Source organism: Falco rusticolus, chromosome 10, assembly GCF_015220075.1.
Source record: "Falco rusticolus isolate bFalRus1 chromosome 10, bFalRus1.pri, whole genome shotgun sequence".
NCBI lineage: Eukaryota > Metazoa > Chordata > Aves > Falconiformes > Falconidae > Falco > Falco rusticolus.
The window spans coordinates 37,568,473-37,592,685 of NC_051196.1; the positions used below are offsets into that span (position 1 = coordinate 37,568,473).

Below are 24,213 nucleotides of genomic sequence, written 5' to 3' on the forward strand. Positions count from 1 at the left end.
CGGTGTTACGGCCCCGGCCGGGCTGCAGTGGCCGGGGCGGGCGGAGGCGGTGAAAGGCTCGAGCCCCATCCGGTGCAAGCCGAGCGCCCGCAGGGGGTTCGCTCCCCGCCCCACGGCTCGGCCCGAGGCCGCCGAGCTGCCAGGAGCGCGCTGCGGGCCGTGCCGCTGCCCGGGCGCGGCCGGTGCTGACGGGGACCGGGAACCGACCCCCGCCACGGTGGAAACAACGGAAGTTGCCGCCCGTGTACGACAGCGCTCCGCGGGCGCCACGCAGGCCGGGCCGGGGTGGGGCGGCAGTGGCGCGTTTCTCTCCCAGGCCCCGCCCGACGGGGCCGTTGGAGGCGGGGCGGGAGGCGGGGCCCGGGACAGCCGCGCTCCTGCCGCCGCCCCGCCCCCTCTGCGCACCACTCCCGCGTCGACCCGCGCGCTGTGACAGCCGCGTAACGGCCGGACACGTTGCCGGCGGGGGGGGGTGGGGTGGGGGGGGTGGCGCGAGCCCTCGGGGTCTGACCCGCACCCGCCCTCGCGAGTCTTCCTGGAGCCACCGAACCCGGGCACCTGCCTGGAACCTGGCTGCTCCAGCCACACGCATCCGCGGGGGGATAACGCGGGGAGGCGAGGGGCCGGCGGCCCCCCCTGCGCCGCGCCGGGCCAGCTGCGCGCACATCTGCCGGGCCGGGGGCCAGCTGCGCGGCTGGGGGGAGCCCGCTGCGTCCCGCAGCTCCTCAACGGGTCCGTGCTGAGAAAAAGGCAAGTAACGTTTATCACTGAGTCAGGTGAATTAAACATTCACATATATTTGCTGAAAAAAAATTATATACATCTGTAGCAAGGCTCTGCCAAGTCTGAAAGATACGCATCATCTAGTCACTAAATTAAAAAAATAAAAATCTGACTTTTAAATCTTTTTCTTTTTATCCATGTTCAAGAGCACAGACAGTTTATTTCGTTAGCACATTTGGTGAAGGATGTATGTTTGTGTGAGTAGCCATGAAAATCGGTGAAAATTTGGCATTTGTGTTGGATACGATGGAAAATAAGAAGAAGCCACTTACGCCTTACAGTCTAAATAATCCACAGAGTATATCGGGTTGCAAAAGGGTCACAAAGTAGCAGTCAAAGAGAAGCCTAAACACCCAGAGACATAGCATACATGTCTGATAAGGAAGAACAAGGTATAGAGCATGCTGGCTAATTAAATAAATTCCACTTTCAACCCTGTTCCTTACACGCGTAACCCTGGAAAAACCATCCCATAACAAGAAGTGGACTCTGAAGAGATTTCTGCATCCATTCACAGTAAGGCTTTGAAGATATATGAAGTTTTATAGCATTTGTATTTTAAGGATTTAGGGCAAGTACATGTTTTTCTACTGAATAAAAAGAAAGTTAGTACTTAAAAGGTTCAAAAATATATCAATCGTGATTTTTTTTTTTTACATAAATAAATTATATTGATTTTGGATTTAACAGCTGAAAAAACCCTTTCTGCTTCCACTGGAGGCAAAACTGAACAAAATGTTAGTTAAATAGAGATAGCAGCATTTCTAAGAAATCTGTTGATAGGGATACAGTTATCTATGCTACAAGGATGTTATTAAATAGAACATTTAATTATCGGGGGTGGTTGCATCATGATTGGTTACATACTTTTAAAAAAAAAATATCCAATCCAGTAAACTGGGAATAAAGTCCGTAAAAATATAAACCAAATGCTTTTTAGACCATGGGTAACAGACTTCTTTGAGATGCTAATTTTAACACGTACATAATTTATAATCCCAAATGTATAAAAGACAATGACAAAAAGCATCATAAATAAATAATGCAAACTGCAATAGTTATGTCAAAACATTTGGACCATCTGATAAATTAGCAAAACTGTAACAGAAAATAAGTAAAAAATACAGTAAATTGTGACAACCAAATGTGAAACCGATTACTAGCACGCTCCCAACTCCCTCACCAGCCTGCCTTTCATCTCACTGCTGCACCACTGTGGGTTTATTTCAAGTCTCAAACCATGAGCTGCAAATAAGAACAAGCCCAAGTGAAAAAAAGAATTAAACGAGGAGTGAGGGGAAGGAGAAACAAGAAGAGTTGCCTGTGGAGAGGAGTCTCAGTACCCAGAGCTGCTGGGGGACTGACAGCATTAAAACCTGTCTCTTTAAAATGCAGATGTCAAAAATCATTTGCCATTTGGAGGGGAATCGGAAATACTGTTCAACAGCAAATGGAATGGAAAGAAGCAGCCAAGGTCACCTCTTCACAGTCTAACGCTAGAAAAAAAGGAGCTCAAGCTTTGAAAGTCTCAGGGGTCCTTCTTGGAGGACTACCCCAAACAGGAAAGCCAGCTTACAGCCTTTCCGTTGTTTGCTGAAAAGACGTTGCTTCTGGGGTAAGGAGCGGAAAACACAAAAATTAAAAAAGCCTCAGTGTTCATATAAGAGCATTAAAATCAGTGTGGCCTGTTCATGGCTGGAAAAAAATACCTTTACAGCACTTCTAATACCATAGATGAGAACTAACACCAGAGAGCAGAACTGAAGACTAGCAGAATGATGAAGAAACTGGTAGCTACATGTACAGTAATCCCAAAAAAAGTCATGCAAGATGTGCAAAACCTTTCCAGCTCAAGCTGAAAAGTCCTTGTAACTATTGAAGAAAGGGCAACTAAACTCCACTTAACATAAAACCAAACTTTGGGTTTAAAAAATACAAAAGAATGTCTACGTCATACTTTCACTCGCTGCAGTTTGTCTCCAAACCTTTGAGGTGGGGGTGATAAAGAAATCATATCACTACCAGTTATGCTTTTTCCTTTCAAAGAAATGAATAAATGCATTTTCAATCATTAGTTATATACGTCTGTCTATACTACTATTCTAGTAACCATGATAAAATAGGGAAATACTTTAAATCAAAAATACACATTAGCACTTACTATAGCTGTGCTTTTTACCCCCAAATACAGGCTTTTTCATTCAGTGTCATTATAGACAGAAATACCCTCGTCTGCGTGTAGACCAAGAGGTAAAGACTTTTTCTTTTGCTCTTGCTTTTTTTTTTTTTTTTTTTTTTTTCCCCCTGCTTTTTCTTCTCAAAGGAGTGAGCAATTTTGGGGGGGGTGACTGAGTACTGGATTTGCTATCATCGGCTGGGATGAACAACTGGAAAAACAGAACGAGAATTTGGTGCCTCCCATACTAGCTAGACAACACTGTTTATCTAATAAAGTGGCAAGACCCTGCAACTATTAACATGTAATATGTCACCAGAGTTTTTTCTGACAGGGAATTAGGTAGATAATATTATTCATGGAAACACAGGTTTATGAAGGCGGAGCGGGGTGGGAGGGTAAGTAACAAAGAGTTTATGGGATAAGAAACTCACAAGCCACAATCTTTTTGTGTGGTTTTTTTTCAATGAAACAAAAGTTCTAATTGGTATCGCGAGCTGCTTCGCGTTCCTCCTCTGCTGGTCCATTCTGCTCTTTCTCTGCCGACAAAGGCGGTGTTTGCTCTCTACAGTTTTGACTGTTTGCAGCTTCTTTTTCTGGCAGCGAGACAGTTTCTGGCTCTGGGTTTGCAAATTCCCCTTTTGCTTTCTTTCTCTTCCGCTTCTGGCTTTCCAGGTTCGCTGCCTCCGAGTGCCTGGTTTGCTGTATGCCGGGTAGCGCCATGCCGATGCCAGGGGAAAGAAACATTGAGGGATAGATCAGTCCAGGAGACATCCCTGGGATAAGAAATGGGTTAAAAGCTACAGGACTACTGGTAGTTATTGCAGATTCTGTCTGATTAGAAAACGAACTAGGACCAGGCTTATCTTCTGAGAGAGTTTCTTTTTTCAGATCCTGGCTACTCTGTTTATCCTCAGTAGCTTTCTCTGCGCTGGCTGTACCACTTTTTGTTGTGCTTGTTAGCGAAGTTGGAGCAGTAGCAGTACAAGTAGTTGTCATGGGGGGGTTGAGAAGTCCTCCAACGCCAAACATCTGTGGTACAGTAGCCATGCCCGGCAGCATCATGGGCAGCATACTCAGGGTGCTTTTAACATCCTCGCTGGCGGGCACTGCTGCAAATCCAGCAGGAAATCCAACCAGCCCAGTCAGAGGGATCCCCTGCATGTTTCTCATGTTCTGAAGTCCTACTAGATCCATCCCAGCAATCAGTCCGTTCATGAACAATGGTCCCATTCCAGAAGAAGAATCTGCTACAACGCTGGGGCCTTTAATGAGTTCGCTTCGGGGCCTTCTCCCCCTCCGGCGGGGCCCCGCATCTCGGAGCACAGGCTCAGTTAGGATGCGATTGAATTTGCTTTCTGGTAAGTAGCCCTGGAAACGAAACACACACAACAGAAAACACCTAACAGTTATTACTGCATCAAAGGAAATATGGCTTTTCTGTGCTTGCATCTGCGTCCCAGATGGTGTCCGCACAGAAATATTTGCCTACATGATATGGAATTTGAGAGGTACACACAACTTTTCCCCAAGGGATGCTACCAAATGCAAAACACCCTTGCTCTGCCCTGGTATGATACTGCAGAGCCAAAGCGCACAGGGAGGAAAGGAGGAAGCACTTTTTTTTCCCCTGCATTTTCACCTGAGCCCTCAGCATCGGCTGTTCGCAACATGAGAAGCACCAGGGCAGCTCTGTGTCAGATGCCAGCTTAGCTCCCCTCCCAGCTTTAATCCTGGCTTCAGCAGCAGGTGAAAAAATCATGTATTTTAGATGTGAAGAGCCAAATTTTCAATGCTCTGCAGCACAGCAAAGCCGCATGGGATCACACACAGAGAGTGAACATGCTGTCTGAGAAGCTCCCAGTTAGAGCTTCGCTGAGACACCAGGAAGGTTCTTCTGAGCATTCAGCTACGGGACCGCAACCCAGCAGCCACAACTGGGTAAGACTGTCCGGTTACACAGCACACTGTGAGGGGGAATCCACTGCACAGTTTAAAACTCCATTTTTCAACACCCTCATCACAGACATTTAAGCATTTCCCTTTGTGGCTCCCTTGAGTTTCAGTATCACTGCTCTTTGAATCATTTCCAATAATAGATTTGGGTAGGAAAAGTATTTCCCATTGACACCTGCAGTGCAGAAACTTGAATCCGATGAGCCTGGTGGTCTGCACGGCACAGCTATTACCAAAGAGGGAGAATCTTCTGCTCTGTTCCCACTGTCACGTGGGAGAACCTGAATGGGGTCGTGACTGCGCCTGGGCTCTGTGGGGCAGCTGACCCCATGCTCCTGCCTGCCCAAGCGCCCAGAGCAGCCAGACACCCCTCCACATGCACGTGCCAGGACCGATGCACACTTGCCAAAAGCAAAGTGCTGATGCAGCTCGGTGGTGTGAACGCTAACGGGCATGCAGCCACCAAACCAGGGCGCATGGGCGGGTGCCCAGGGCAGTGGCCAGGCACACAGCTATTCCTACCAGCAAAGAGACCACCCCCTGCAAACAAAGGCAAGGAAGAGCTGCCAGCTCGCATGGGTGCTGTCTGCCCAGACGGGCGCTGACACCAGCCCAGACCTGGAGCTGTTTCTGGGGGGAGTGGAACAGATCATGCCAAATCTCCAGTGCTAATTAAAAGCAAATTTGAGAGCGGTACAAACCTCTCAGCCAATTGATTCCCCCTCCAGCCTGCTGCAAGGGCATCACACAAACCACTGCAGCCACAAAAACAGGGGAGCAGGCAAGAGGGGCGGCAGGGAGAAGCCTGGGTAATGCCAGCCCGCAGGGTAGGGAAGGGCGATCTGGCAGCAGCCGTGTGCCGGAGGAGAAAGGTTCTCCTCTGTAGGCTCTGCCACGCACCGGGGCAGGGAGTGGCGTGACAAACAGGATGAATGAACACAGAGAGGCGAGGCTCCGTCCTGCCCCTCTCCCTGCCAGCAGTGTTCGAGCCTTCAGGCCTGGTGACCTGCAGGGCATTTAGCAGGCAGGCCTAGGGCTGCAACAGGCAGAGTTTGCAGGTACTGATGAAAAGCCTCAGCTGAGGGTATTTTTTAAAATTTGACCCACAAGAAATGTGCTTTGTCCACTCCCTGCCATTCAGCACCCAAGGTGGATTACCACTCCTAGGGTGTTTCCCTTGCCCCTGTTATTTCCAAGAGTTCCAAGGCTTTCTGGACAGTCACTCTGAGCTGCTGAGCCCTATTCCCAGGGCGCTGACCTCCTTCTCTCCTTCCCCTGGCCGCACCGCTGGGCTGTGGCACGCACCCAACCGCACTCTCTGCTGCGCAAGCGCCCCCAGTGCTGCTGGCCCTGCAGCTACCCCCTCCCATGTGCGCAGCTGAGGTCCTGCCTCGCAGCTCCCGGATCCTCACTGGAGAAAGGTTGTGGGGATGGGGAGGGGAAAGAAAAGATGACATGATACAGATTTCTCCAAAAGCTCTAACTTACTGAAAGCTTAACAATGTCAGCCCAGTCAGCTGCAACAGCATACTCCAAGTTTGCATCAAGCCACCTTGGCAATTCCTTCAATGCTGGTGCCGTGGCTCCCCCTAACTATAAAACACAGCAGAAGGATGACCTCTATTGCAGAAAGAGTTATGTAAAATAATACAAGAAATATGAATACACTTCCCCTAGCTCCTTGCTTTGGGCTGCAGTTTGGCTAGGGCAGAGACTCTTCCCTTGCTACACATCTTTGCAGGACTCTGTATGCACCTGCTGCCTCCAGACACAGCTCAGGGAGAAAAGGCAAGTTCAGCCTCTGTGGCCTGCCCCATCGCCCTCCCCATGAACAAGTGATAGGGACAAAGCTTCTGTGAAAGCCGTGCTCAGAACCGGACAAACCCACCAATTCACCCAGGTCTCCAACAGCCATCGTGCATGTAACAGAAGGAAACACAGACGTGGCTGAAACAGCCTCTTTCTGCCTTACTCTTTAGCTTTGGTTTTAGATAAGATTAATGTCACATCACCTTCTGACCTGGTGCAGTCCTGGGTGTGTTTAAGAACTGGACTTCAGTGGAAAGTATCCCTGAATGTCCCTTCTCATTCAGAGAGTTGAACATCAGTGCACATGCAGATTAAACTGCAGACAAGTAAATCTGTGCTCCTTGCTCAGTAAGCAAGAAAAAGCCCTTCAAATCCTCTAATTCCTGCGTGCCCAGCACCTGCCTGGGTATTGGTATGTTCTGCCTGCACCTCATAAGGAGGAATAAAACAAAAATATCTGTCTGGCAATATTAGAATCTGTGGCATACTGCAGTGAATTCAAGGGAAACAAACAAACCAGGAACAGGAAGCACCAGCCAAAGCTGTGCTGATGGCGGCTTTAAAGCCAAAGGATGAATCCCTTTGCCACTGTGGGGTCTGTAATACCCTGGCGAGGGTGAACACTCAGACTGTCCTTACTTCACAGAGAAAAAACACTTATTCCACAGGTCTGTGTCCCCCTGGGCACACATGCGTCACAGGAAGGCATGGATCAGTGACGCCCGCGTTCCAGGCTTTTCTCCCATCCATAGGCTTCTCTGGCTTAAATTTCCCCCCAGGTGAGCTCAGGGTCTGCTAAGCATTTCAAGACACCAAGGGCAGAGCACAGAACAGGCCATTGCTTACCCGCCGTCCGGTACCCTTATGTACCACAGGCACCCGTTCCTCTCCCGTGAGTGAGTTAATGTCCAATTTGCTGGGGTCCTTGCAGCGCTGCCTCCTCTGCTTGGGCTTGTCTGAGAAATTCTGGAGTGCAAACAAGACAATGTTAATGAGACTAGATGGCTTAGTGAGCCTGGACGGCTACAAGCCCTGCAGGGAGTGGCACAGATGAGCTCCTGAGGGACAGAGGGTCCCTGCAGACTTGGGCGGGAGCAGCACGAGCGGCACATGCTGGTCTGCCACAGGACCAGCTCTCAAATGAGCACAACCTGATTTTGTAGGTATAAAGGGGTTTTCAGTGTATCCCACTTAGACTGCTCCAGCCCTCTCCAATTCCCCTCCAGTCCTAAAACTGCAATACTTGCTGCCATTTCATCTGTATGTACATCTGTAAATGAGGTGCTAATTACAACTAGGAAAGAGAGGTAACAGGTCTGTATGTGCCATCTCCTGTCAGTTTGATATGGCTACCCGCTTCTTGCCAGCTCATTTGTGCTTTCTTTCACTCCTATTTCAGCTGTTCCCACCGCAGAGCTGCTGCACCATGTTTCTTTGGGATCAGAGCCCTTCAGGACCGCAACCTACAGAGCTGAGCTCCTGCACACCCACCGTGTGCACCAAGTCCGGGTGTCAACGTGCCTGCAGGGATGTAGCATTATAATGAGCTACTGCAGGCTCCAATTCCTGAGAGTCAAAGACCCTGAGCATGGTCTGTCCTTCAAAAAGCTGAGCTGCTGCTGCACCCCAAAGCAGCTTTCAATCTATCCCACCTGGAGAGAGGACACCTGCCCTGACAGGGGAGATCCTGCAGGGTGGCTAGGGCACTGGGGGCCTACTGGGAGCAAGAGGTTCACCAGCAGCATGGCCAGACTAGGCAAGCTCCAGCAAGCCCCCACAAAGTCAGGGGCAATGGGAAGGAGTGGGAAGGCACCTGCTCCATCATCTGACTGCTTCTTGGAGTGCTCCTGGGAGTCTGGCCTTGCATGCAGAGCTGCATGTATCTCTGGATTTTGAAAAGCAAGGGCCATCCTGCCTGAGCAAACGCTGGTCTCCTCATCTTTCATCTCTTAACAAGCTCCAGAACACTAGTGCCTTGCCTGTACTCCAAGCTCCAGGGAATCCCTGCCTCAGGCACGCAGTCCTCCAGGACCAAGATGTAGTCATGTAATTACCACATTTCTTCCTGCCCCGTTTTACACCCCACGCTCTGCCTACCACATGGTCTAATATGCTAAATAAGCTGAAACCTGAAGCAAACCAACCTGTGAAACCAAGAAGTGGATGCTTACGAGATGGCAAGAAGAATCAGACAGACTTTGCCCCCCAACTCTGCCAATCTGCTTTCTGACAGCACCCATGGCCGTGCAGCCAAGGCCTTTGCAGTGGCTGCAGCACAGCTGCCTCAGCCCAGTTTTTAAAGCGAGGTGGTTTCCTCTTGCCTGGGGACCTTATTTAATACAACAGCACTGCCTAAAATGCCCTCAGGTGAAAGGGAGCAACACAGGCAGACCCCGAGCATCCCAAATCCTTTTTCCCATTTTTCTCCCCATCCCTGGTGCTTCTGGAAGACACTGGACTCATTGTGCACTGGGCAGATGGATGCACTGGAGCTGGAGACTGGATCTTGGGGCAGGAGGACCCTCCTGCTCAGCAAGTCAAGCTCAGCAAGTGCCTTTCACTGCTGTACAGGGAACTGTGCTCACCTCCCAGACGTGTAACGAACCTTCCACAGAGCCCTGATGAACACCACAAGCCATGGTACAGGGGAAAAGGTTGCATTTTGAAACACTTTGTGGAAGGCCTGAATTCAAAAGCAGCTGCAGAAAATCTAACACAAAGGGCAATACACAAGGCTGACACGGGCGCGTGCACATACACACACCTGCGCGCACGTGCGCACACACACACACGCGCGTGTGTGTGCACACCAAAGGCCACCCTTACTGTGCCAAAGCCGGGAACGTCAACTGTGTAGTCAGACTGCTGACGGAGCCAGTCGAGGAGACTCTTATTCGGGACAGCCTTCTCTGCTTGGCTGCCTGCAGCTGGGACTGGCTGTGGAGTTGAGGTAGCAGCAACCGGCCCATCAGGGAGGGGACTGTTCTGAGAGGGCTGTGGCTGGTCTTCCTGAACATCCTGAAGTGGAGGGAGGAGAAGGGAGAGCCCGAGGGAGGAGAAGGGAGAGCCCATCAGCAGCATGTGGTGATGCACAGGCACCCAGATAAGCAGAGCTCCCAAAGCAGGTCGTCTGCTCCCATCACACAGATTAATCCACATATTCTCAGTGGCTGTTCCTTAAATCACTACCCACCACCACATTACACACATTACAGACAGCTGGGAGATGCTTCCGAACTCACCTGGAAACACCCTAATCACCATGAGGACCAACTTCCCCCCAGATCACTCCTAAAAGTGGTGAAGAGGGACTGATCTTGCTCCCAGAGCCCCATTCTTCTTTGAGTGGATCCCAGAGCAGAAGGAGAAAGGGTGCAGCAGGCTCCTGCCCACAGCTCCAGTGCAGTCCAGGATCCTTCCTCGTGTTCTCTAACCCTAGACAACCTCTGAGGTGTGATAGCTGCTCTTGATAATGCTTAGCAGGACTCAAACACTCAGGTGGAGTGCTGCAAGACAGAGGGAAACCTCCCTTCCTCCCTGAAGTAGTATCTGCTCCTGCCTGCTCCAGCACAAGCCAAGCTGTCCTGGGGGGAGGTCCCACATTGTCATGGGCAACAGAGCTTGTAGGGGAGAGCTGGACCATCAGACAGATCATGCTGACTCCACTGGGGCCATGTGAAATGGGGGGAGCATCAACCCACCTGCAGCCTGGCTGGAAGAGGCCTCTCCTTCAAGAAGATGAGGTCCATCCCTTCTACATTTTTTCTCCTGCCCCGTCTCCTCCTCATGGCAGCATCGTCTCTTCGGAGGCTGCCATTTACAATTTGTCCTGTGACAGGATGGATTAACCCTGCCTGGAGGATGCCAGACAAGTCCATGCCCAGGGAGCCCTGGAGGGTGTTCACGGTCCCCAGTTTGGGCATATTTGTGTTCAGGGGAAAAGGAGAGGAGTTCCCCGGGGACCCATCAGAGGCTCTGGACAAGTCCACCGCTGCGTCACGCCAGCCATTCAGCACAATGGGAGGATGAACATGGGTTGCTGCTAGCTGCTCCAAGCTCCTCTGTTTGGTATCTCTCTCCATCTCGAATTCATAGGGCCTCCTGTGCTTCCGCTCATCCTTTGCCATGGCAGGGGTGAGGAAACCTTCCTGCATATATCAAAGCCATGGAGAGGGTTAAGGCTGCTCACGCAGTGCCCAGGGACCACAGCTCTTCAAACCAACACTGAGCTAATGGTCAGGCTCTTCTGCATGCACACAGCAGCCCTGAAGGATGTCCTTTCCCTGGGCACATCACACCTCTCTTTCCCTGTGTGGGGACAGTGCAGGAGCACCCTCACACACACTTCAATCTCCCAAGGTGCTATAACCCTGGGTGCTCTGCCAGCTGCTGGGCAGGCAGGCTTGGAGTCCCAAGCCAGCAGCTTCTGTCTCTGCACTGTGTCCAACGGTGAGAGGTGAGAGAGAGCTGGTCACTGATGGGGCAGTTCCCTCTCCTGCACCCTTTCCTTTAGGACACCAGGGCAGTGTCCCCTTTTCTCCCTCACCACTCCAGGTGCTGCAGCGGTGACTCTGGAAGCACCTCTACAGCTGCACATGCTACAGAGCTGCTGCAGAACAGCTGCCTTCCTAGGAGGGGAGCAGGGCTGGTGGGGGGCTGAGAGTATGGGGACCTCATCAGGAGCCCCCAGTGGCGGGGACCAAGTGGCTTAAGCCACGTGTTGTACACCACAAGTGGCACCAAGAGGCAGTGAAAACTCAGGCTCTGCTTGGGAAACTCCTGAGCACTTCCGAGCAATGCTTCACCCCAGAGTCCCAAGCCTGTCCCTGCCTGAGGCCCCCCCTCACCTTTTGTACCTGTGAGATTAACACCCCGTTATTGTAGCTGGGATCAGGGGCTTCTGACTCGGCGAAGCTGTTCCTGCTGCCAGCACTGCTGGCTACTGTTGAAGCTGTCAGCAGGCTTTGTGTCTCGAACTGCTGGCTGGAAGAGGGCCACTTGCCCTTCAGGATGGCATGGCAGATGTTGTCAATGCGGTTGATGATCACACGGTCCTGCAAACAGAATTGGATGGTGGCAAGCTGGGACTCGAATGACTAATGCTGAGATGACATACACGAGTCAAAGACAAACTCAGCCCTGATGACTTCAGCTTGGTGGGGAACTGCTTTGGGGTAGGCATGTCCACAGCACAGGTGCTTGGGAAGAGCACCCCAATTAAAGCATCCATGGGGAGGCGTGTGTGAAGGACCAGGAGGCAGGGCTGGGGCTGTGTGAGCCACTGCTGTTCACAACTACACAGTAACACTTGCAGTACAAATAGTGTTAAACTCACCTTAGGCCACTCAGAGAAGGAGTAAAGCGTCTTTTCCTGCAGCAGCTGGGCTATGGTTGGTGCCCGGGCATCCTGAAGGTCATCAATCTCCCCAGGCAGGACAGAAGCAGAACTCTTGCTCTCTTCCTCCAAGTACTTCTCTGGACCATCTGAGAAAGCGACAGAGAACAGAGCCCATCACCACCCTGCCTCTCTTGCCCTCTCAAGCCAGGAGTAACTCCCCTGACCCTCCCACCCCAGGCCCTGCTGTCTCCACAAGGGTCCCATTCCTCAGCCAGCCACTCCCAGAAACACAGGAGCCCTGGGTCACAGCAGGTGGCCCACACTGCTCACGGAAGGCCAGCTCTCCCCTGGGCTGAGCCTGGGGATCCTGTGTTGCAGTGGCCCCCACCCCTGACTGTCCCCATAGCCTGGGCAGGTGTAGAGGAGGGCACATGCGTTTCCAGAAGGAGCTGCTTGCCAGGCAGTGCCCTGTGCCAGGAAGGGAAGGGCATCCTGCATTCCATGGGATGCTCACAGCAGAAGGGCAGCTGGGGCTCAGGGTCGGGGGTTCAGACTAGTCCTGCTGTCAAACACAGCCACCAACACTTTGTTCTGCAATCGCATCAGCTACAGGGACCCCAGCTCCTGTCTCTACAGGGAGGTGGCTCCAGGGGCTCTGCAGGCAGGACACCAGGTCCCTCCCACGCCAGCCAGAGGTGACTGTCAACCACAGGGAGCTCTCAGGACCATACCTTGACACTGGTTACTGCTGGCTTTCTCCCCCTCATCTCTGTTCTCACACTCTTCTTGCTTCATCCCCTGGGGCTCAGGGTGCAGGGCCTCTCTGCAGCCTGGCTGCCCCTCAGCCCCCCGGCCCCAGGCCTCCCCCCTGGCACGGGTGGGCTTTGCTCCTGGGGCCCCCAGCAGAGGTGCAGGCAGGCTGAAAGCCTGGCTCTGAGCCTGAGCCGGTGAGTGCTGCAGGGTGCTCTCCTCATCCAGGCCATGGTCCTCCCTGCCCTCTGGCCCAGGCTCCCGCAGCCCTTTGGGTGTCGCCAGCTCCAGGGACTCTCTCTCTCCATTCATGTCTTCTGGGCAAGTGTCCTCAGGTGTGGGGAGGCCAGAGCTCTGCTCCTCGCCCCCTGGTTCATTAGCCTCGGGATCACAACCAGCCCTGGTTTCAGGACCGCTCAAGCCTTCCACAACATCTGCTGCTGCCTCAGAGTTATCATCGTCATCTTCTTCCTCCTCATCTTCCTCGCTGTGGCTCTGACTTGGCCCTGACTTTGCCTCTATTCCTTTCTCCTGCAGCAGATTGATGAACCTCTGCTCAGGAGGAACCTTTATTTCATAATTATGAAGACTGGGACTGTAGAGCCCCATGCTTATGACCCCTTCCACGGCACCATGCTCAGGCAGCACTGTCTCAGGGCTGGCGAGGTCTCTCTTCTGCTGCAAGGCTTCACAGAGCTCTGCTGGGATGCTCTGCGAAGGGTTGCTTTCAGGGGTAGAAGGTGAAGGCTCAGCTTCCTCATTCTGACTGTCCATTTGGTCACAACCCACCTGCAGACCCTCTAGGAAGGGAGCCTCTTTCATGGCGTCTGCATCACAGCTGGATGGATCCTCATCCCCCTCTAGCTTGCCCTCAGAGAGTTTAGCAATGCTGCTTCCAACGTCTGTGCAACTTGGGCTGTCTCGGGCAAGGGAGCTCTGCTCGCTGTTACAGGCCTTCTCATCGTACATCATGCACACCAATGAGTCTGGCAGAGAGCTCTCATCAAAGTTACTGGAAATGATGTCCTGGACTTTAGACATGAATCTGTCACAGTTTGCATCTGGCGGACTGCCCCCAGCCTGAGACATAGCGTTGTCTATGGTTTCTAGCTTGATCTGACTCTCGGCTTCATTCTCCAGGGGTTCGCAAGCCTGGTCCACCTGGCTGTACAAAGGGGAACTGTAGAGTTTGGAGTTAGTCTGGTAAAGGCAGCACAGAGTTTCTGGGCCTGGGAGCCCCGTTCTTTTATGCTGGGCATAGTTCCTGTATGCATCTAAAAAAGACAGCTGGGGGTCATTCATGATGTAGTAGTCCGTGCGATTCAGGCCATGCTTGGCGGTGCCGATCAGCAGGTCCCGATCATGTTTGCCACACTCCCACCACACCGGCAGGTAGAGGCTTGGCCGACACAGCTTGAGCCGCTCATGGAGCTGCGGACACTTGAGCACCTGCTCGCGCACCTTTCGCAGAAGTTCGATACGGTAGAGGGTTCTGGCAGCACGTTCCTCCGTGATGGGCTCCACGTAGATGTCGGGGTCTGGGGGACCTACAGCAGGGACAGAAAAGCCAGGGCCCCATTATACAGACTGATGTTCTCAGAGGCAGTGATGAGTTAAGATGAGTCTTAACTCTTGCTCAGACTGCACGTGAAGTGGGGGGAGTGCTTGTAGCCACTGCTGAGGCTACTTTTCCCAGTCTCACCACTTTCCATTAATTTGCCTAAATGACTAAACAGACACACGGGAGTAAAATCCCTCAACTTTAGCAGCTGGATCAAGAGCGGCACTCAGCTGCAGAGGATTTCAGAGTCTTGTCTGAACTCTGCTCCACCAGTGCCACCAGTGCTGGAGCTGCCTGGACCTGCTGGCACAGCAGCTCCCTGGGGTCTGAGCCTCTGGTAGCCCTTCAGCAGCTTCTCAGGGAAGGGAGTCCTTCAACTCACGCAGCTCTTTTGATGAGGAACACCCACCTAAGGCATTAATACACACATGCAAGGAACTGCACCTGAGACCGGACCTCCTGACAGATATGAGACAAAATCCTTTCTGCTTCTGTCAGAAGCAAATCACCTTGTGCTTAAATAGCCCCAAAGCAGATTTTCATCTGCCATGTCCTGCATGATGCCAATGCACTGGGGCTCTGCAGGGCACTCTGACAAAATGGATGCCCTGTCTGTTGGTCAGGCTTCCCAAGCCTCCTGCAGTGGGTTCAGACTCCCTCTACCCTGTAGCAGAGCTCTCTGGTCAGCTATGCCACAGCAGGGGCACTGTGCAGACTCTGTCCAGTGCCAGCAGAGAGATGTTCGGAAAGAAAGCAGCTATACATATCACCCAAACAATCCCAAGCTCCAGTGTGGAGGAGATGTGATCTGCTGCTTCTCTACTTCTCCTCCCTCACATCTAGAGGTTGCCGTCTTGTATAAAATTGGTTGTGATTTCACGGGAGAGCTCTGTGAGAGCAGGGGCTGGAACCCACAGGGCTGCCCTACCTTCCCATTGTGCTGGGGAGGCGGTACACAATGGGTGACAAGGCAGCCAGAAATGCACATGGCTTCTGCAAGCCTTCTGCCTGCCATCTTGCTGCCTCTGTCTCTGAAACTCTGCCCTTGCTCTCCTGCTCCACAAGAGCAGTGGGACCTTTTCTAACCTATGGCTACATGGACCTACCATTACCCCTCCACAGGCCATGCAGTTTCCACTCACCATCCTCTTTCCACAGTGGGAGACCACAGACATTCTTGCACATGGCCACAAAGCTGTAAAAGTACTTCTCCAGGCTCTCATCTGTCTTCTTCTCCAGTCGAGAGATCGCTCGGAACTGGGCCCAGTCAAAGACCTTTTTCTCCTGGTCATAGATAACCCCAAAGGAGGAGACAGTGCGGTAGAAATCTGCCTGTTCCCTCCTGGTCCACCTGTGGGACGGGGAGGAGACATGAACACGACTGAGACACATTCTGGTCCCAGCATTGGCAAGGCACCAGGCGGAGGCTCCAAGATGACCATCTAGTTACTGCCCATGAGTTTTGGGGGAGCTGCCAGGAGGAGCACACCAGGGAGATCACCACAACCCGAGATCCTCTGCCTTAAGGCACATAGTGAGAAGCAAAGGCCATGGGTACTCTGGCTCTTGGCTCACTGTCAAAAAATCACTCTTGACTGTTTGAAAAAAACACGAGATGCAGCTCCTGGATGTGCTGCCAAGAGAGCGCAGGCTCCAGCAGCTTCTATGGAGGCACAAACCCATCTCACCTACTTGCTTCCTGCAAGTTGTATCATCACCTCCATGGAAAGGCCAACGGAGAGTTGAAATTAGTACCAGGAATTAGAAAGGAAGGTCCTGCAGGCAGAGCTTTCTTCCAGAGGGAAACTGGGACTGGGGTTTGTTGCCTAAGGGTCCCAGTAACAAACACTATCCACCCTACTGACTCCTGTGGACTCCTGGGTGCCCAGGGGTCAGTGTCACCCCTTCCCCACTGAAGGAAAGCAGCCATGGTGATGGGGGCTTTCAGTTACAGCACTGTTCGAGCACAACTTCCATTCTGGCTTGGACCCTCTGAGCTTTCACCTCATGGGTATCACTCAAAGGAATGATCTAGGACAGAGAAGATGAAAAGCATCTTGGGCAAATACAGCCCTCAGCAAACAGAGAGCAGAGAAACAGGTCACAGAGAACAGACCAGGGTGCAAATGGCAGGGCAAGCACAGGAGCAGGTGACAGCACAGAAAGATGAGTGCTGTGGGCGAAAGAAAGCTTAAAGTCAAATCTCGGCTCCTCTGAATTGCAGCTCTGAGCCAGCACCAGCAAGCAGCTCAGACATGTCAAGGGAGAGCAGACAGGGTGACAGCACCCACAGCACTCCCCAGCTGACCAAAATACATAGACCAGCATGTCCATCCCTGCTCCCAGGGGCCTGAGTCCTCTGCAAGTGATATGTGATTCCAAAAAGGAGAGTAACAAGAAGAAAGTTAATAAAAAAATCAATGATCCAAACCAAGGAGCCCAGCAGGGAGTTTGTTGAAAGGCCTCAAGTTAAAGACTGGTGGGAAACTGCTCAAGACACTCCTGCAAGGAGACCCAAAAAAACCCAATGCCCACAGAATTAAAGAGCAGGAAATACCAGGCCGCTGTGGTGCTCACAGCACAACATGCCCCCACCTTGAACAGGGGACGGTACAACTGGAAGGGGTCCAGAGGGAGAAGGAATATCAGTGGGCTGGAGCAGCTTCCATACAAGGAGGCCGTGAACAGAGAATGCAGGGCAGCACTGATACCAAGCAGTTATGTGGGTTCCTTCAATGGGGACAGGTTCACAGGAGACAAAAGCCATTGAGGACTACTGACCGCAGAGAGTCCTTGAGGTTCAGGAAGTCCCAGGGCTGCATACTGGGAACTGGAATTGAAGAAGGCAGCATCACCCTGCTGCATGCCCTCCCCGGTTTCTGCAGAGAGCCACTCAAAGTGCCAGGATGGCCTCAATGTCCTTTCACTTACTGGGATGGAAATGAAATGGGAGCACACTGCAACCAGGATATGCCACCACTGGGCTCCTGAGGTCACGAGCAGGAGGCTAACGCAGAGGCATAAGAGTCATGAGGGTCAGAAAGGCTAATGCACATGGGCTGTGACAGGACTCATCCATCAGCCCTCATCTACAGTGCACAACACTGCTCAGCAGCACCCGCTCTGCTGGGGCTGGGGGGTGATCCCTGGCCCAGCAGACACTGGATTTGACCCTAAAGAGCTGTCTCCTTGCTTCCTTTCACCATGTCACCAGCTGCTACCCACAAACTACAGTGAAGGCTGCTCCCTGGCTGGGTTGGCTGCCTGAGCCACCAGGCTCCCTCACGGCTGGGAGCAGTGTTCCCACCATGCAGAGGTGCATGGGCAGCTGGCTACCCAGACAGCCATGGTGGCATCTACCTGGGTAAATCCAGGAGGGCAGGGATTTCAACTGGCCTAAATGAGCTTTGGAAAGGATGCTCTGCTGTGTTACCTCTTCTGCATTTCTTTGTTCACCGAGTCCATCTCAGAGGCTCTCCTGAACATCTCGTCCTGCAGCCAGTATCCATGGTTACCAGGCATGAGCATCTCGGCACGAGGAGGCAGCTCTTTGCGATTGCAGCGCTGGTAGACGGTGACAAGCCTCCGCAGTCTGGCTGTGAGAGCAGATGAGACAGGCCAGCAGGATCTGTCTGAGTCGGAGCCATCCTGGGCTTCAAACATCAGCAAGGACATTAGTATTTAATGCACACTCAAAGCCACAGATTCCTGCATCCCTCTGGCTGCCTCCGAGAGCTCTCTCCTGCCTTCCCCCTCCCATGGGGTACATGAGGGATCACAGTCATGAGCGGGTAGCTGTGCTGACCATCCCTGGGTCTCTGCACCTCAAAAGCTGCTGATTCACAGCCTCACCATTTCTGAGCTTCCTTTAGAGAGAGCCCAGAGGCAGTACCAGGGCAGAATGATGGCACTGGGCTAGGCCATGCAGGGGGGAGGACTGCACCTCCCCATTCAGCAGCAGGGCCAGCCAGCCCATGGCATCCACCAGCACTGCCCATTGTAGAGACCCTGCACACTCATCTCATGAAGGCAGCTGCATGGACAAGGGCAGGCTAATGGCTTCTAGTCACCCCTGTCTGGCTTTGGCTGGAAACTTTTTCACTGGCTGTCCTGCCATAGGGCCCATCTCTGGGCCACATGTGACTCTGCATGGGGGTGCCCTGACCAAAGTCTGCCTGGGTTAAGGTACCTCACCCCCCCACAGAGAGCGGCTCATCCCCCTCAACCCAGCAGAGTGTCCCTCCCACCCCACAGCACCGGCCTCGCCGCTCTGGCTCCAGCTGCGCCGTGCCTGCTGCTGGGAAGCCATGGTCCACGCTACAGTTGACACAGCCTCACCTGCCACTGGCTCGTCCCGCTTCTCACTGGCTTCGCCCACCCCAGCTGCCACAACGTCCTGCAGAAAGAAACCATCAGAGAGGGCTCTCCAGTCCCACAGAACCTCCTGTACCCACAGCCCACCCAGCCCTGGCAGGGTACAAGGTGGCAGGATGGGCAGGGCTGCATGCTCTGTGTCCTCGGGCTGCAGTTGCTGGCTGCCCTCAGCACACGGGATCCGAGCAGCACAGACAGGGGAGATGACGGCTCAGAGGGGCAGCGCTGTCCTTTTTTGGCTTGGAGGAGGGGGTCCACCACAGTGACACAGGCTGCAGTGCCACTGTGCAGACAGCAGCAGTGTGACAGCCTCTGCTGCTCAGACGAACCCTGCACCCTCCCATGCAGTCTTGTTCACTCTCTTCCTCTCCCCTAGGACTATTTCTTTTGGGACATCCCCGAATCCTTTGCCAGGGTCCCACGTGGCTCCTGAAGCAGAGTGTGACAGCCAGCACCCCTGGCCATCCCCAGCCCTCAATATCCCTCAGCTCCCACGAGGTGGATGCTGCCCAGGTCCACATGAAGAACACAGCAGCAACAGCAGAAGCTGTGCTCCAGCAAGCAGAGACAATGCAGACAGCACGAGGCAGAGCCCATGCATGGAATGGCAAAGCCGCCACACAGCAGGGTCACTGGTACCGCTGGTTCCCCCATGCCCCGCAGCAGAGCTGACAGAGCCAAGCCTGCACTGCAGGGCAGCAAGACAGGCCTGGCAAGAGCAGATGGTGCATGGACCACTGTGAGTCCCACTCACCTCCTGCTTTGGCAGCCCCTCCAGCTTTTCTCCACTGCTGTCTTCCTTTTCCATGCTGCCCCTGGGTAAGAGAGTGAATTAGTCCCTGGTAGTGGCAGCACAGCCCTCTTGGCTGTGGGAGAACTGGTGCTCGTGCCACCCCCCCACACCTCACACTGGGGAGCCAGCTCCCCACTACTTTCTCCCCTGCCCACTGTGCTCAGATGCACTGTGCTTCCTTCCTCCTCCCTGCGCATAGCCCACTCCACAGCACTGCCTCACTGCCAGCATGGCCCCCAAGAGTGAGCCAGACAGCCCCCCTGGAGAGCTTGGCTCCATCCCCTACCCACCTTTCAGCAGCATCCTGGGCTCCATCGCTGACACCCTGCTCTGCAGAAAGCAGCTTCTCGTCTGGCATGCCCACCTTCTCCAGAAAGCACAGCGCCGGGTCTGCCCTCATGGCATTGTACCTCTCGTAACCTGCCAGCCGCCACAGGCCATCAAGAAGAAAGACAACAAAAAGCCAGGCCTGAGCCTGGTTCAGGCAAACCTCCTGCTCTGTGGGACACAGCTCCCCACCTGGCTCTCACTCTTTGTGCTGCTGTGAGAGCAATTCTCACCCTCAGAAATTCAGAGCACTTTCCCAAAAGCTGCTAATTGCTTTGCAGCCCCTGGGCAGCAGGCAGAGAGGTCAGTCTTTCCATCCTACCAGGCAGCCCTGCTCCGTAGGCTGGGTGCACATAGGCTGGGTGCACGGAACTGCGCACTGCATCTGTGGCAGGCTGCAGCTGGAAGCAAACAGCCCCACGCCTCCTGGAAGCCACAGCAGGACTTCATGACAAGGCTGAGGATGCCCAGACAGGCTCTGTGCCTTCCTCCTCACCCTCAGGTGGCAATTGCATGCTGCTCCTGGCAAACTAGAGGAGTCTGCCACAAGTCCAGGCACGGCCACCCTGGGCACCGCAGTGCGCCTATTCCACCACCCAAATGAGCTGGCAGCAGCGCAGCTGCCAGCACCTGGGGAGAGCTGCCTTAGCACTGTGTGGCTGTGGTGCATGGCTGCAGCTCTGCTCCCCTTGCACTGACGTGACATCCCCTACAGGTACTGGAGCTCTGGCCAGATGCTCCATTTGGGTCCCTCTCGTGCACTAGCACCCACCAGACAAGCTGGGTACACACCATGCTTGAAGACGCCAATAAGCAGGGATTTATCAGCTTCGGCATTCCACCAGTCCACCGGGATCTCCACGTAGTCAATGTCTGGCAGCAGAACATCCAGCTCCCTGTGGCAGACAAGGTATGAATGCCCCTCTCCCGGCCTCACCAGACACTGGAGCACACTGGGCACTGCTGAGCAGGGGCAGGGGGGAGACAGGAGCCATCACTCGCTGGCATGGGGACAATTAATGAATGCAAGGCTGGCCTAGGGCCCCACCATGGCCTGGCATGCACGCCTCCCTGGCCTCAGAGAGCTGGAGCCTTGGCTCTACTGCAACCCACTGCCTTTCCCATCCTCTTTCTCTAGGAGATGGGGAGGCTGCACAGCTCCTCTCCTCTCCCACCCAAGCAACAGCAAAGGACTGGAGATTCTATCTGATCTGAACAGCATCTCTTGGGGGAAACCAGCTGAAACCTACCAGCCCCAGAAGAATAGCAGGTCTGGTGGGGTGGGCTGCAACATCCCCTCTGTACAGGCTCACGCTGATGGAGCTGTGCTGGGGAAGGCAGCAGCCCCTACTCCTTGGCATATCACACACTTCTCTGAAGCACTGAGAGCCGAGTCTTTACAGGCTGCGGGCTCAGTGGCATTAACAGAGCCTGTTGGTCCCCTTGTCCTCTGTGCTGGAAAGGGACGGCAGGCCACAGCAATGGAGCACGCTCTGCTCTGAGGCCTGGCCCCCAGTCTCTGTGGGCTCCCACTTTGGATTAGAGGCCATGCAGGCTGCAGGGTCTCCCCGAGTGGCCTCAGCACGCCCCAGACTGGCACTGCAGCCTCAGAGCTGCTCCAACAGGGCTGCCATGGCTGCAGTCCCTGCTCAAGCAGAGCTGCCATCTAAGGATGAAGTTTTGCCTGAGCAAGGTCTGGGGATTTAACCATGGGGTCTGATTCACCCACAGCTGCAGCGAGCCCAGACGTGGCTGGGCTGGATGGCTGTGGAAGTGCTTGAGCACTGCCACCACCTCCCCGAGAAGCAGTGCAGGGGTTCACCATAAGGTCCCTACCTGGCAGGGGTTCCCTCGAAGGCTTTGTCTGCAGCCTCCCCCAGCACTTCAGCCTTCAGGTAGTAGAGCATTCGCACCCGCAGCAGAACCCTGTCCCGGGGCAGCAAAGAGGAACATATGCTAGCATGCAAGTGCTCAGATGCCAGCCTAGGGTCTGGCCCAACAGCTCTTGCTAGAGTGTTTGCAGGGGGATGCTCTGAGAGTCAGCAAGGCCAGGGAAACCTGCTCGACGCTGTGTTTCCCCACGTGGGAGGGCCCACCTTCTCAAAGCAGGATGGGCACTGGCCACGTGGCATCACACCACAGTGCCCAGCCCTGCAATCTGCTGGGGCCCTGTGGCTGGAGATTTGCTGTCAGGACATGGCTCCCATTAACTGAAGGAGCTTCTGAGAGTGGTGCAGCAGCTGGAGCACAGTGATCCTGCGTGGGTTGTGAGCCCTTTGCAGCTCCCTCCCACCCTCCTCATGCTAAAAGCCCTCAGCCCACGGTGTCCATGAGCTGGCGTGGGCTCCTGCACTCACTTGTTGCAGTGCTGTTTGAGGTGCTTCTTGTAGCTGTCATCATGCAGGACGACCTCAGGGTTGCAGGTGGCAAGCCAGTCCGCGTTCTTTATCTCAGGAAGCAGCATCTGGTTCTTCGTCTTCTTCCCCTTCCTGCCTCTGGGCACTGGTGCTGACAAGCCTGTAACAGCAAGTGGCAGCCAGTGAGCACCATGGGCACCGTGTGCCAGGCCAGGCACCACCACAAGGCATCTCTGGTGCTGTGGTGCCCAGACAGGGCAGCAGAGCCGGGGAGCTGGAGGAGGCTGCTGCAAAGCTCCTGGCTGCAGGCTGGCAAGCCAGGGTGGGGGAAATGCACATGGTAAACACAGAGCATGGGAGGCTCCGTCTCCAAGAAAAACTCAGGGATCACCACAGAAACTGAACTGCTGAGAGTTCTCAGTGCAGCGCTGAGCCCAAAGGATAACATGGCCCCTTGACATATAAAAATATCGCACAGAAGCACGCAAGTGACCTTGGTCCTGGGCACAACTCTTAGAGCCCTACCTAGACACTACAGCAAGCTCTGACGTTTACCCTATGGGGACAACAAAATGATTTGGGACAAGAGTTCAAACAAGAGACTCCCAAATGATCAAGGACCAGAAGACAATCCTGATGATCTGATCTGTAAGGGCTGTTTCCCATTCAGTGCATCAGGAGGAGGGCTGTGGGGGAACCAGATCACTGCAGAGGGCATTTACACTTGGTAAACATACCAAAGGGAAAAGGGACGCAGGCCCGGCTGGCTGACAAAGATAAAATGAGATCCCGTGGCTGGAGCTGAAAATTAAACACATTTTCAACCTTGAAATAACATGCAGAACGTGGAAACAACTCCTGGTAGGGTCACTATTGTTTGGGGTCTTCCAAGAGGGATGAGTTGCTTCCCTGGGCAGCCGCCTCCAAGGCAGGGTCCTGCGGATGTCCTCTCCTGCCTATGTGTGCAAAGGGGAAAGAAGTGCCTCAGCAACCCTGTCCCATCCATCTGGTCTTGTGACACCAAGGATGAAAAGAGTGTCACCGTGTCCCCAACACCTGTGTAAATTTTGCAGCTCCATGACAGGACCAGAGCTGCAGCCCAGGTGGCTGCTGGAGGCCTGCAGTGGGCACCAGGGCTCCTGTCCCCAGCACTGGATCAGCCTGACGAACTCTGGGCAAACGCTGTTTCCTCAGCAGCTGGGCCTCTGGAAGGCAGGACAGTGCTGAATCACAGCAGAGCTCCGAGCTGGGCTGCCCACATGCTGCGCTTGCCCCTTGTAGTCACGCAGATATGGGACTGAGAAGAAACAATCCCAGGATGTGCTATAGCAAAGGCTGGAGGTTTCTGCTGCTTCCTGCACATCAGGGAGGCCCAGAGCTTGTCTTGCCTGGTCAGCTCTCTGCAAACGTGGGTGGTACCTCAGGCTCCTTGGCAAGCCACAGCAGCACCTGCCACGTGGCTGCTCTGCACTGGAGGGTTCTGCTCTCCTCCAGCTCCTGAGGTCAGGCTAAACGGTTTAATCATCCCTCTGGCCAAGACCACATGGAGATTTCACTGGTGGGAAAAGCCATTCTGAAGAGGTCATGCAGAAGCTCCCAGTTGCTTCCCTCTGCTAAACATCCAATTTTTGTGCTGCTCTTGCACTCAAGCATTCCTGACCCTCCACTGAAACCACAGCTTGTTCGTTACTTGGTATTACCCAAATCAAGCTCGTTCCTATCAGCCAGTTTATTTCTCACTCTTGTTCTGGTCCCCACAGGGCTCTCAAGTCCAGTCCCAGCACCACTCTGGGCAGGCCATGTGCTCAGACCTCACACTGTAAAGCCAGTCAGACATTTCCAGACAGAAGGAAATGGTGATGCTGGGTTTTAAGTGCCAAGTAACACACAGTGTTCTCAGGGCTCAGCAACAGCACTACTCCAGAACAGCCTTTCCTGTGCTCCACCACCTCAAAACAGGAGAGCCAGGTCTCAGTCTGGCTCCCTGAT

The 24,213-nt window shown here is 53.8% G+C and overlaps 1 protein-coding gene across 10 annotated transcripts in view; it reads right to left on the reverse strand.

Annotated features, from left to right (window-relative positions):
* Nucleotides 1-923: 923 nt before the first annotated feature.
* The window catches only part of CHD6 (chromodomain helicase DNA binding protein 6), a 92,826-nt gene continuing 69,536 nt past the window's right edge, over nt 924-24,213 (reverse strand). For 5 of the 10 annotated variants that reach the window (XM_037401586.1, XM_037401581.1, XM_037401584.1 and 2 more), the window contains 16 exons: nt 22,225-22,384; nt 21,704-21,793; nt 20,660-20,763; nt 19,831-19,960; nt 19,502-19,562; nt 18,712-18,769; nt 17,807-18,026; nt 15,516-15,724; nt 12,794-14,359; nt 12,060-12,208; nt 11,572-11,778; nt 10,426-10,872; nt 9,551-9,742; nt 7,571-7,690; nt 6,404-6,508; nt 924-4,330 (listed from right to left, as the gene is read on the reverse strand). In XM_037401586.1, the coding sequence (XP_037257483.1) occupies nt 3,440-4,330; nt 6,404-6,508; nt 7,571-7,690; nt 9,551-9,742; nt 10,426-10,872; nt 11,572-11,778; nt 12,060-12,208; nt 12,794-14,359; nt 15,516-15,724; nt 17,807-18,026; nt 18,712-18,769; nt 19,502-19,562; nt 19,831-19,960; nt 20,660-20,763; nt 21,704-21,793; nt 22,225-22,384 (4,709 nt within the window). In that variant the 3' untranslated portion in view covers nt 924-3,439. Of the gene's footprint in view, nt 4,331-6,403; nt 6,509-7,570; nt 7,691-9,550; nt 9,743-9,966; nt 10,873-11,571; nt 11,779-12,059; nt 12,209-12,793; nt 14,360-15,515; nt 15,725-17,806; nt 18,027-18,711; nt 18,770-19,501; nt 19,563-19,830; nt 19,961-20,659; nt 20,764-21,703; nt 21,794-22,224; nt 22,385-24,213 lie in introns of those variants that run through there. The other 5 variants (XM_037401587.1, XM_037401590.1, XM_037401583.1 and 2 more) reach the window with 4 other exon arrangements.